This window comes from Hyla sarda, chromosome 9 (genome assembly GCF_029499605.1).
Source record: "Hyla sarda isolate aHylSar1 chromosome 9, aHylSar1.hap1, whole genome shotgun sequence".
NCBI lineage: Eukaryota > Metazoa > Chordata > Amphibia > Anura > Hylidae > Hyla > Hyla sarda.
This window is the reverse complement of record NC_079197.1, coordinates 83,541,134-83,554,613: the sequence shown is the minus strand read 5'-3', so window position 1 is coordinate 83,554,613 and position 13,480 is coordinate 83,541,134. Positions and strand designations below refer to the sequence as shown.

At 43.7% G+C, this 13,480-nt stretch overlaps 1 protein-coding gene across 1 annotated transcript in view; it reads left to right on the top strand.

Annotated features, from left to right (window-relative positions):
- Positions 1-207: 207 nt before the first annotated feature.
- SLC16A2 (solute carrier family 16 member 2) overlaps positions 208-13,480 on the top strand; it is a 226,558-nt gene continuing 213,285 nt past the window's right edge. The window contains exon 1 of the mRNA XM_056541486.1: positions 208-526. Within this exon, the coding sequence (XP_056397461.1) occupies positions 223-526 (304 nt within the window). The 5' untranslated portion in view covers positions 208-222. The remainder of the gene's footprint in view (positions 527-13,480) is intronic.

Here is a 13,480-nt window from a genome sequence, read left to right as displayed (position 1 = left end):
ACAGGATAGTCAGGGTGAGATACAGAGCACTGTCAGAGTAAGGTGCAGAATACGGTGAGTGTCAGATACAGGATACGGCCGAGATGAGGTGAGGGTCTCCGGGAGCCGTGTTCTGCACCGTGGCGCCGGCCGGAGCAGGTAGACGGGGCATGTTGGGAAGCAAGGGGCGGAGGCATGGGAGGGGAGCTGGGAGGGAGCACTGGGGAGGAGGAGAGCCAGACGATGGAAGAAGAGACGGAGGAGGACGAGAACCTGCCACCGGGGGAAGAGCAGGGGATGCGGGACAGCCTGCTCGGGGGAACCCCGGAAGGGGGACCGGTGCCTGCTGAGGTGCCCTCACATGGAGACCTGGAGAAAGAAGAGCGGAGCCGGGTCCCGGAGGGAGGCTTCGGCTGGGTGGTGGCGCTGGCGGCCACCTGGTGCAACGGCTCCATCTTCGGTATCCAGAACTCATTCGGGATCCTATACGTGATTCTGCAGGGAGAGATGGAGGGTAGCGAGAAGCACGGCATGGACTTCAGGACAGGTAACCGGGACTACTGCTCCCATCCTCCTCCCCCCGTCCTGTACTCTGCTCACAACTTCCCTCACTCTCGTGCGTGACAGCCACCGCCTCCTACTCCACGTGTAGTGGCAGTGCGGACTCCATGCAGGGCAGCCTGCTTTACCCACCGTGCCAGCCCCGTGCCCAGGTGTAAGGTGTACCTGACCTATAGAGGGGGCAGCTGTAGGGTCACAGCGGGTACAATGGTGCCAGCACATCTCCTGTGTACATGGGAGATCTGTGCAGCACAGGGGCAGGCACACACCACTCTTCTAGGGGAACAATAAGCCCCAGCATTATACATTATAAGGGACAAAAAACCTGGTTCCATAGACTGTGCCTGGCTGTGAAGGGTCTAGGATGGTACCAGTTATGTGGGCACAAGGTACAATATGCTCCTAACAAGTCTACTGATTTATATAAGCAAAAGTAAGGAGACGGTGGACACGCCATGTTAGGAGTTGTAGTTTCACAACAGGTGCAAAGACTACTACTAGTGGCGGATGAGATGGGCTTGTTACCATAAGGCTTCTGAATGGAAAAAGTGCCCCAAAAACCCTACACACTGTATGGTGCCCCATGCATAAAGAACACATAACATATTCCTAATGATGCCAGGACGAGCATATGGAAAGTGCCAGGCTCTAGACCAGTGGTCTTAAACCTGCGGACCTCCAGATGCTGCAAAACTTCAACTCCCAGTTTGCCCGGACAGCCAACGGCTGTCCGGGCATGCTGGGAGTTGTAGTTTTGCAACATCTGGAGGTCCGCAGGTTGGAAACCACTGTTCTAGATCACTGCTAGAAGTTCTATAGTCCATATAGATAATGGACCAGTCATTGAAGCCTGATACAAAGGGGACACAAGGCATAGCTTCTATGTAATTCTGTATAACCAGGCAGCCTCCGGTCATCTCTGTATACTTGATGGGAAGTGCCTGCAGCTCCTCCATATAAAGCTGGGACTCCATAAGGGACTGGCAAAACAGTGTAAGCTGGGACTCCTATAAGGGACTGGCAAAACAGTGTAAGCTGGGACTCCTATAAGGGACTGGCAAAACAGTGTAGATCCTAGGAGCCTGTAAGACCCCTCAGTAAAAGAACTTGAGTAGAGAAATCCTAATAGGAATTGGTTACCTGACATGGGATTGCCAAGCCTCCCTGTGGTAGGTCCACGCAGGGCAAATCCGCACTACGGTCTCAATGCGTTACATGTGGATTGTGGCGCAGATTTCACCTCTGCTATATTGAAAGAGGTTAAATCTGCCGTCAACCACCTAAACACAAATTGCCATGCTGCTGATCTGCACCATGGGGCAATTGTAAATACCTCAACAGCCTGTGGATATAATTCACGAATTCACACCCCCCTATGCCCACTTCTGTATTCCGCTGTAGATTTTACCTGTGCAAATCTAAAGGTAAACTATGCAGCATTTTTACCGTGTGTGAATTTACTCTTACATTTTGTAAGTGACAATAAACCGGAAGAATACAGTGAAGAACTTTCTTTTTATGACTTTCAGAAGATTATTCTCTAGAGATGAGCGAACTTACAGTAAATTGGATTCGTCACGAACTTCTCCGCTCGGCAGTTGATGACTTTTCCTGCGTAAATTAGTTCAGCTTTCAGGTGCTCCGGTGGGCTGGAAAAGGTGGATACAGTCCTAGGAAAGACTCTCCTAGGACTGTATCCACCTTTTCCAGCCCACCGGAGCACCGGAAAGCTGAACTAATTTACGCAGGATAAGTCATCAACTGCCGAGCGGAGAAGTTCGCGATTAATCGAATTTACTGTAAATTCGCTCATCTCTATTATTCTCACATTTTTTCTTTATTTTTCACAGTAATAGACAGGACATCAGAATCCGCAATACATGTGTGTAACAGGCAGTATGTCCATTTATTATGCCCACATATCTTGTATATAAAAGGGTCGTAGACATCTGAAGGTGCCCATACACCTTAGATTAAAGTTGATGAAAGTGGATGTTTTCAACCTAAATGATTGTTAATCTGGTGACATGTAACAATGACCAGTTGTCTACCTGACCGATGACAGAACTGTTAGCATCTGAAAAGAAGTCGGCTGGGTTTGGAATTTTTCTGATAACAATCAGTCAAAATATAATTTATGAATGAAAGAAGTTTTGTCCGAGAATGCTCTATTGGGAAAGAATATTCTTAGAACATTCCAGGCTATTCCCAGGAAGATCTAATTGATCATGTATGGCCAAGTTGCACAACGTAAACAGCAAATATGAACTAGAATATGTGTGGGTGCATCTTTGAAACAATTGTTCACCAGATGATTGATTGGTCAATTTACTTTTATCTAATGTGTATTAGGGATCGGTTTGGCCGATATTCACGATTTTGGACGTTATCAGTATCGGCAATTACCTTCACGATAATCTGATAATGCCCCCACCGCACCGCGCCGCACCCCCCCCACGCCCCGCGCCGCACCCCCCACTGCCCCGCCCCTGCCGCTGCCCCATTGCCTCCCCCATCCCCGGTTTTATAATTACCTGTTCCCGTGATCCACGGTATTTCTGGCTCCTGCGCCATCCTGTGTTACACTGCGCAGGAGGACGGCGCCGGAGACAGAAGTAGAGCGGGCCCCGGGAACAGGTAATTATAAAACCGGGAATGGGGGAAACAATGGGGCAGCGGTCTCTGGCCGGGGGCGGATTCGGTGATAGGACTCAGGACCCCAGGACAGGCAGGGGGAGAGAAGCGGGCGGCGGCGAAGGTCTCTGGCACAGCAAAAGCCACTGCAGTTCATTGATTTACAGCGCCCGCTTTAAATCAATGATCTGCAGCGGGGGAGGGGTGGAGATAAATAGCCGATAACTTATACCAAAATATCGATATAAGTTATCGGCTATCGGCCCTAACCTCCACAGAGTATCGGTATCGGCCCTAAAACAACGATATCGGTCAATCCCTAATGTGTATGGTTGCATTAATTCAGGTCTGTTGAAAAACAGATGCAAGTGTATCAAACAAGCAGTGTATATGTATGTATAAAGTAGTGTATATGTATATAGAAAGCAGTGTATTTGCTTAGGGAAGCAATGTCTTGTGCTGAGGTCTCACAAGGAGTCAGTCATTGAAAGTTGAAGGAAGAGATTGTAGCTGCTTATAGATGTGCTGGACAAGGAGAAGCAATGCTGCCTCAGATACAGCAGCACTCCAGATCAGCTCTGGACATGACTGCATATATGCCAATAAAGTTTATATATAATTATACCTAACTGTGTAAAATACTCCTGATAGATCACACAAGACCATATACAGTGGTCCCTCAAGTTACAATATTAAGTGGTTCCAGGACGACCATTGTATGTTGAAACCATTGTATGTTGAGACCAGAACTGTATGGAAACCTGGTAATTGGTTCTGAAGGCACCAAAATGTCATCAAAAATAGGAAAAGGTGAGGATTAAAGAAAAATAAGTAGATAATTAATATAGATAAAGCAAATCCTTACATATAAAAGTAATAAAGATCTGCTGGGGGCTGTAATCACTGTCTATATGTCAGTGTTTCCCAACCAGGGTGCCTCCAGCTGTTGCAAAACTACAACTCCCAGCATGCCCGGACAGCCGTTGGCTGTCCGGGCATGCTGGGAGTTGTAGTTTTGCAACAGCTGGAGGCACCCTGTTTGGAAAACAATGGTTTATGTAGAGGACAGGAGCTTCTTCAGGGTCCTATACAGTACACACAGTGTCCCAAATGGAGCCACCCTTACTTGGTGTCCAAAAGGAGCAGCTAACCCTGGCACAGGTAAGTAGTACGGAACTTGTAGTTCCTCCCAGTACTGTAGGGGGCGCTACCAGACAGCCAGTCAGTGCTTGTACTTCAGTAATAGAGGTGATTTACCAGTAAAATGCCCATTCTGATTGGTCAGTTCCTCCAGTTGTGACAGGTTTCACAGATCTGGACGGTCTGTAGCATTGTATGTTGAGTCTGGTTTCAAGTTACAACGGTCCATTGTATGTTGAGGCCATTGTAAGTTGAGGGATCACTGTACTAGAGTAAGATGAAGCCTCCCACAGATATGTCTACTCTCTGCAACTTTATGTAATATTCTAGAGGCCTGCTTATACACACACTTAGATATATACTTTATGATAGTAATCTTCCAGAGGCTTCCTTATGCACAGATAAATGTATATTATATCTAATTATAATTTTTTTTTTCTGCTACTTTATGTAATATTCCAGAGGTTTTCCTATACACAACTGTATACTTTCTGCTTCTTGATCTAATACTTCGGAGACTTCTCCATACACAGATAGATATATATATAGAATATATTTCTGCCTTTGTGTAAAACTCAAGAGGATTCTTAGTCATCTTCCAGGTCAGGTTTTTAATCCTTGTAATATTCCCCGGATATGGAGAATAGTCAACACAGGTATGTATCCAGTTTTATTGTAGCAGGCTACAGGTAGTTGCAGTGGTTTATGCGCATTTGCATAACATCCCCAGGTTGTAAGGAAACTCTCAGTGGAGTTGGAAATTGCGACATGAATGAAGTATACATAACAATGTGACTTGCACTTATGGAAGAATAAGTACTGTTTTATGGTGGTGATATGAGGGCTTGATGTAACTATTGTAGACAATGGGAATCATGCATTAAAAAGTGATGATTGTAAGATGCGTTCATTTTCATTGCAGTGCCACTAGAGATATTGCATTGTGCTCCACAAATCTCTTTCCGCATAAACTGTAGGAAAGCTTACTAGACATGTCTAGCCTGTTAAGTGTGTACGCCATTGTTTTGGCACAAATAGCTGGTGTAATGAGTTGATACTTGCCACAATATTATGCCAAGCCGCAGTTTTAGAAAGAAGACAGAACGATTGCAGCTGTCAAAATGTGGTTGGAAAATGGGAAAAGGTGTTGAATTTGGTGCCTGTTTTGGCAGACATGCTTAAAGTGCTAGGGTTATTTAAAGGGGTTACCGGCTGGGGGTTCAAAACTATGCCCATTGTGTGGAATATAGAAAAATAAACCTTCGCTCACCTCCAGTGCTCCCGCAATGGCTCCAGTTTCCTTCTTCCGTCCCCTAATGTGATCTTCCTCCTGAGCTGCAGCACGACTGTCGGGCCCAGAAAGCAATGTATCGAACTCTCGCACAGCAAGTTTTTGGTTGAGGCAAGACACTTATCACTATAAGGGAATATAAGAAACTTTGTAATATATCTTATCAGACAAAAAGGCTTCTCTCTCCTCTTATCAAGCTTCTTTCCTCCCCATTAACCCCTAGAGGACACCTGATGTACCATGTATGTCACATTGGATTTACTGTCTATGAAGCGAACACTGGAGGTGGGCTCGCTACATAGACCTGCTGCTAATGGCAATATCAGTGATCCCACTAATGTTTACCAACAACCCTTTAGATGTTGTGATCCATACTGATGAAGAGAAGCTGTGGGGACTGCCCCCCCCCCCTTCCCCCATGACTATTTGCTCCGTTCCCAGTGGCTGTATTAAAGTATAATTTTACTGAAGCTCTCCAGTGGATAAGACTAGATCATAGCGTGTTGGGCTCGTTCTCCCGTCTGTGTTTCATGCGGCCTGCCATTTGGGCAGCATAAAACTACTGACAGGTTTCCTTTTAAAGGAAAATATATCAGCCTGTTTATCCACACTAAAACAAATACACTTATAGTACAATATACAATGAGTACTTATAGTACAATGAGGGGTAACCCACTTAAATATGCCCAGTAGGTCCTGAGATATGTCCCCCTGAAGCTCCTCTGCTGAATTTAGTGAGTTGCGCACAGGGGGTGGGGCTTCTCTGGGGGCAGGGCTTTGTGATTCCACTTTACTAGGATGTGGAGTCACAGACAATGAGTGGGGCCCCACATCCTGCTGCGCGATGAACAGAATTTAGCATAGGATTTTTTGGGGGACAATCTCAGGACCTACTAGACATATATAAAGGGGTATTCTGGGCAAAAACCTCTTATCCCCTATCCAAAGGTCCAAGATGTATGATCGCAGGGGGCCCACTGCTGGACCCCCCCCCCCCCCCCCCCCCAGTGATCTCCCTGCAGCATCCGCATTCTATGCAGGGCTGCGTCTCCAGTGTAGGAAACCTCCAGGTTTCCAGGACTGGAGACGTGATGTAACACCACGCCCTCTTGTGAAGGCACGCCCCCTCCATCCATGTCTATGGGAAGGGGCATAAGTGACCCCTCGTTGGACTCCTGTTCACCCACACTGTAATCCAGTGTATTGTTTTGAACATTGTGTGGAGTTAGATGTATGGAGCATTAGATTTGCAAAAGAGCAACCTGTGCTGTTTGCATCCTTTTTTATTTTAATTTTTTTTTTTTTTTTTTACAGCAATTAAAATCCTATTCACCACTTGTTTAGCACAAAAATGGCATGCTACATTATCCTAATACATAAGCATGGTGCATACATACCTGCAACACTCTGAGTAATCTGGGATTACACAAAGCATTTTACTGAGCGAGGCATTGTTTCAATCAGATAGGTAACCTGCTCCGTGTCCTATGCTGTGAACACATTAAGCAGAAATCTATTTATTGATGTGAGGTGATACCATCTGCCACCCAACAGACAGATGGTTTACTTCCATTAGCTAAGAATTGGCTGGACAAGGGGCACCCCTGCCCCTGTCATGCTATAGTATTAAGTGAAACATGAACCACTTGTTCCTATTCATATTTTAGGGACTGGTGACTATAACCGTAATCTCCACAGACATTTGTCGATTAATCCACCTATACATATATTCACTTGCTTATAGCAGGATTTCAATGTGTTAGTGAAAAATGAAAAATGATTATATGTGATGGCTTATTCTTTATCCGGAACAGTTTTTTCCCTTTGGAATAGAGCAATGTGAAGGACAGATTTCATCGTAGTAAACATGCATGTCATATATAATATATATATTTTTTTGTTATTTATTTATTTTTTTTTCTACATATTTTATTTATTTTTTATTTTCATTTATTTTTATTTATTTTTTTAGGAAAAACAAATATACGATTGTCCAGGGCAAATGACAAACTATTTTCTATATAAATATACAATCATTCTGGATTTGTCAGCAGATAAGAAAGCAACAGTATACAAATGATGCCCTTTTTAATAATGATACAGATGTATTATACATAAAATGTAACCAGCAAACATTAAACATGTTACACTCGTGTCGAACAGAACAATTTGTGTACAATTGTTAGGGTGATAATAGTCTGTCGTGTATGAGTATATTGTGTATATAAAGAGACAAGTCGTTCGGACAGGTGAATACTAAAATACAAGGTCACTCATATCTGGACAGTATTGAGCGCTTACCAACTCTTCTCCAGAATGGGAGTCATTTGGGACAGTACCGCATCGGCATAGCAGGTTTTTATTTTATTTTTTAAGTCGCTAAATGACTAATACATTTGGATAGTTTGTTTGATATTGAGTGGGCTACTCTCCACTGATGTCCTGACAAATGAGAGTTAAAGAGCTACTCTGGTGGAATTTTTTTTTTTTTTTTTTTTTTAATCAACTGGTGCCAGAAAGTTAAATTGTAAATGACATCTATTTAAAAAATCTTAATTCTTCCAATACTTATCAGCTGCTGTATAATACAGAGGAAGTTCTTTTCTTTTTGATTTAGTTTTCTGTCTGTCCACAGTGCTCTCTGCTGACACCTCTGTCCATGTCAGGAACTGTCGAGAATAGAGGCAAATCCCCATAGCAAACCTCTACTGCTCTGGACAGTTCCTGACATTAACAGAGGTATCAGCAGAGAGAACCATGGACAGACAGAAAAGAACTTCCTCTGTGTTATACATCAGCTGATTTTTTTTTTTTTTTTTTAAATAGAAGTAATTTACAAATCTGTTTAACTTTCTGGCACCAGTTGATTTAAAAAAACATGTTTTCCACCTGAGTACCCCTTTAAGATCTAATAGGGCTAGGATGAGTAGGAGAAGGGAGATATGATGTCTTATAGGGGTGTCATTTGACACATTGACTCTTGTGGGAGCGGAGCTGTAAGTGGTAACTTGTAGAAGTTGTTTCACACAAGAATAAGTAGGGATAGTGGAGCATCAGTACTCTGTTGCCAATGTTAATTGTCTTATGTAGAATCTTTTTATTTTCAAATTTTATCTACTCTATATTGCGCCTGAATTCATATAAGGGCAGGAGGTACTGAGATCTGGTCACTTAAGAGAGTTTTTATTATTATTATTATAAATATATATATATTTTTTTGTATTTTTTTTGCCGTAGCAATTTGTTTTGTACAACTTTTTATGTATTTTTTTCTTGGCATATTTTTACTATATGGCGCAAAATAACTGACGATCTAGTACAGTGGTTCTCAACCTGGGGTACAAGTACTACCAGGGGTACTTAGCGGTTCTCCAGGGGGTACTTGAAAAAAATCAGTAATGGCAGCAACAGACACTGGTTACTGGTCTGGACCACTTTGATAGAAATGGTAGTCTGACGTCACTGCACCGAGGAGCGGAGCAGGAGGACAGCAAAGAGAAAGTGTGAGCACTGGGCTGCTTTGGGCAGTAACTACTAGGGATCGACCGATTATCGGTATGGCCGATATTATCGGCCGATAATCACGATTTGGGGCATTATCGGTATCGGCAATTATCTTGCCGATAAGCCGATAATGCCCCGCCCCCACCGCACCGCGACCGCCACCCCCTCGACCCGCCGCACCGCACCCCCGACCCACCGCACCGCGTCGCACCCCCCACCGTGATGCTAGGCGGCATACCGCTATGGATTTTTGCCCATACCGCTATACCAGTCGGGCCCCACCCCCACCCTCCGAGTCAATAAAAAAATTTAACTTGCCCGTAATGGGGGTGGTCCGGGCCATCCTTCCTTCCTTCCTGTAGTGTCCAGGGGCGTTCCGGGTGAAGAGTGAACCGGTCCGGGCTGTCCTTCTCCCACGGTCTTCTTCTCCACTCCGGGCAGGCTCCGGCCTAGTACGCTGCATAGACGCTGCTACGCAGTGACGTCAGGTGCGTCGCTGCGCACGGGCGTCACTGCAAAGCGGCGTCTATGCAGTGTACTAGGCCGGAGCCTGCCCGGAGTGGAGAAGATGACCGCCGGAGAAGGACAGCCCGGACCGGACCACCCTCCACCCAGAACGCCCCCGGACACTACATGAACGATGGATGGCCCGGACCACCATGACAGGTAGGGGAGAGAAGCGGGTGGTGCGGCGGCGGCCTATGGCCCCGCAAAAGCCACTGCAGATCATTGATTTAAAGCGCCCGCTTTAAATCAATGATCTGCAGCGGTGTCGCAGGGGGTTAAATAGCCGATAACTTATACCGGAATATCGGTATAAGTTATCGGCTATCGGCCCTAACCTGCACCGATTATCGGTATCGGCCCTAAAAAAACGATATCGGTCGATCCCTAGTAACTACCATCAGCTTTGTTGCTCCACTGCCCCTGCAGACTGGGGACCTACTGCTATGAGCCATAGCAATAGGTCCCCAGACCAGTGGAGCAGTGGAACACAAAAGCGGGAGAGTATGGTGGCCTACAATTATATATGGGGGCAGTTTGGCAGCCTACAGCTATATTTGGGGGCACAGAGGGGGCCTAACAACTTTATGGGGATGCAAAGCGGGTAATATTACTGTGTGTGACAATAAACATGGGGAGTTTGTAAATAGCTGGGTACTGTACTGCAAAAGAAGCCTAAAACGTTTGTTTGGCGGGTTCTGTGGAGAAGTCTTGTATGGGAGAAATCTTAATGGCGATCTAGGCCAGATAGTGAAGAAAAGTAAACAACTCTGGTTAGAGAAGACACCATCTGTAAATCAGGGGACTGGGGAGATAGGGAGAGGAACAGATAGGGGAAAGTAACGCATATGAATTATACTATAATCATTACAAAATGTCTCTAATATGGGGGTACAATTTTTGGGGGAATGGGCCCCTCTCCTGTCTTCTGGTTTTCTGGGAAGTTAAAATTTGATGACATCTAAGGCCTTGTTCACATCACCGCTGTGCTCCGCTAAAAGAAGCTCATTGCAAAAAACCGGAGTTGGATAGGGAAAAAATACTGCATGTCCTGCATGCACCTCCCCTGAAATAACCGACACCTGACAGACCCCATTCAAAATCAATGAGACTTGTCGGGACTCAGCGGTGCCCGATGTGCTCCGACCCATTCAAGGTCTGTTAAGCGGAAGAAAAAAAGTGCCTAGCTGACCCAGAACGGGGCGGAACACAAAGGTCATGTCAATTTAGGCTAAACTGAAAAACTGCAAGCTTAAAATGCTGGCTTTTTTTGGAAGTGGGAGATGGATTTAACATTTATAATTATATGCAATGTGAGGTCTCAGTTTACCTGTTAATGATAAGTTCTGGCCTGATATAAATAGAAAAAACTAAATTGGAATATTACATCTTCGGGTTGTGCATCACTTCGTGTATCCTTCTCAATTAGTTTAATGCTTTAATAACACAGGTTCTTAACCCCTTAAGGACCAAGCCCATTTTCACCTTAACCTCTTAAGGACGCAGGGCTTACCTGTACGCCCTGCGCAGGGTCCCGGTGTTTAAAATGGGTCAGGCCGTGACCCCGCATCACACCGGGTCGGTCCCGGCTGCTATGCATAGCCGGGACCTTGGGCTAATAGCGTGCGGCACAGATCGTTGTGCTGCGCGCTATTAACCCTTCAGACATGGCGATCAAAGTTGATCGCCGCGCCGAAAATGAATGTAAAAGCTTCCCGGCAGCTCAGTCTGGCTGATCGGGACTATGGCGATAAAATCGTGATGTCCCGATCAGCTAGGACGTGAGCGGAGGCCCCCTTACCTTGCTCCGTCGCATCCGATCGGCGTTTGATTTCTCCAAGCCTGAGCTACAGGCTTGAGCAATCAACCCCCTATTATGCTGATCCATGCAAAGCTATGCCTCTGCAGGGATCAGGGTAAAAGATCAGTGTGTGCAGTGTTATAGCCCCCTATGGGAGCTATAGAGCTGCAAAAAAAAAAGTTAATAAAGGTAATTTAACCCCTTCCCTAATAAAAGTTTGAATCGCCCCCTTTTTCCCATAAAAAAAAAAAAAACTGTGTAAATAAAAATAAATGTGGTATCGCCGCATGCGTAAATGTCCGAACTATAAAAAATATATCGTTCATTAAACCCCACGGTTAATGGCGTACGCGCAAAAAAAATTCAAAAGTCCAAAATAGCGTATTTTTGGTCACTTTTTAGATCATAAAAAAAAATGAATAAAAAGCGATCAAAAAGTCCGATCAATGCAATAATGGAACCGATAAAAACTTCAAAACATGGCGCAAAAAATGAGCCCTCATACCGGCCCGTAAGCAGAAAAGTAAAAAAGTTATAGGGGTCAGAAGATGACCATTTTAAACATATACATTTTCCTGCATGTAGTTATGATTTTTTACAAAATGTAATTTTTTCTTCAGTTTTGTCGCACAATGAATTTTTTCCTCGCTTTTGCCATGGATTTTGGTAAAATGACTAATGTCACTGCGAAGTAGAATTGGTGGCGCAAAAAATAAGCCATCATATGGAATTTTGTGTGCAAAATTGAAAGCGTTATGATTTTTAGAAGGTGATGAGGAAAAAATGAAAATGAAAAAAACTGAGTCCTTAAAGGGTTAAGGACCAGAGCATTTTTGCACATCTGACCACTGTCACTTTTAGCATTAATAACTTTGGGATGCTTTTACTTTTCATTCTGATTCTGAGATAGTGTTTTTTATATATATATAATATTATATATATATTTTTTTTTTTTTGTGACATATTCTACTTTAACATAGTGGTAAATTTTCAGTGTTACTTGCATCATTTCTTGGAGAAAAATCCCCCAATTAGATGAAAAATTTGAAAATTGAGCATTTTTTTTTTTTTTACTTTGAAGCTCTCTGCTTATAAGGAAAATAGACATTCCAAATAAAATATATTAATTCACATATACAATATGTCTACTTTTATATTTTGCATCATAAAGTTGACATGTTTTTACTTTTGGAAGACATCAGAGGGTTTCAAAGTTCAATAGCAATTTTCCAATTTTTCACAAAATTTTCAAAATCAGAATTTTTCAGGGACCAGTTCAGTTTTGAAGTGGATTTGAGGGGTTTTTATATAAAAAAACACCCCATAAATGACCCCATTATCAAAACTCTCGAGTAAGGAAATACCTCATGTGTATGTAAAGTGTTCTGCGTGTGCACTACAAGGCTCAGAAGGGAAGGAGCGACAGTGGGATTTTGGAGAGTGAGTTTTTCTGAAATGATTTTTGGGGGGCATGGGGGCATGTCACATTTTAGGAAGCCCCTATGGTGCCAGAACAGCAAAAAAAAAAAAAGTCACATTTGACTTTTGGAAAGCAAATTTAGCTGAAATGGTTTTTGGGGAGCATGTTGCATTTAGGAAGCCCCTATGGTGCCAGAACAGCAAAATTAATTTCACAAGTGGTAATAGGAGAAAATGTCACTGTAACTTTGTAAATACATTTCTTTGGAGTAATGACATGCCTCATATTAGGACATATGTAAATCTAGTTACTGGTGGATGTGGAGTACTTTAGTACTTTTTTCATAGGGGGGGGGGGGCACACATTTTAACTTGTTGGTCATTGTTTGTATAACACAGTAGGGCTCCATATAACAACAAAAATAGCTATCAATACAAGAGTTGGCAAATACAGGCATGAGATTACAGTCATGTTGTTACTTTTAATTAGCTTTCTGCCACTTTTTCACATTTGTAACTTTGAGCAAAAAAGATCTGTTTTCTTCCAGTATCTAGCAGAAAGCCCATACCCTGGATAGGTCTGCTAGAATTACCTCCTGTTGGAGCTCTGGGGGTGAAGTTGTGTTTATTTGATGTGTTATATCTTT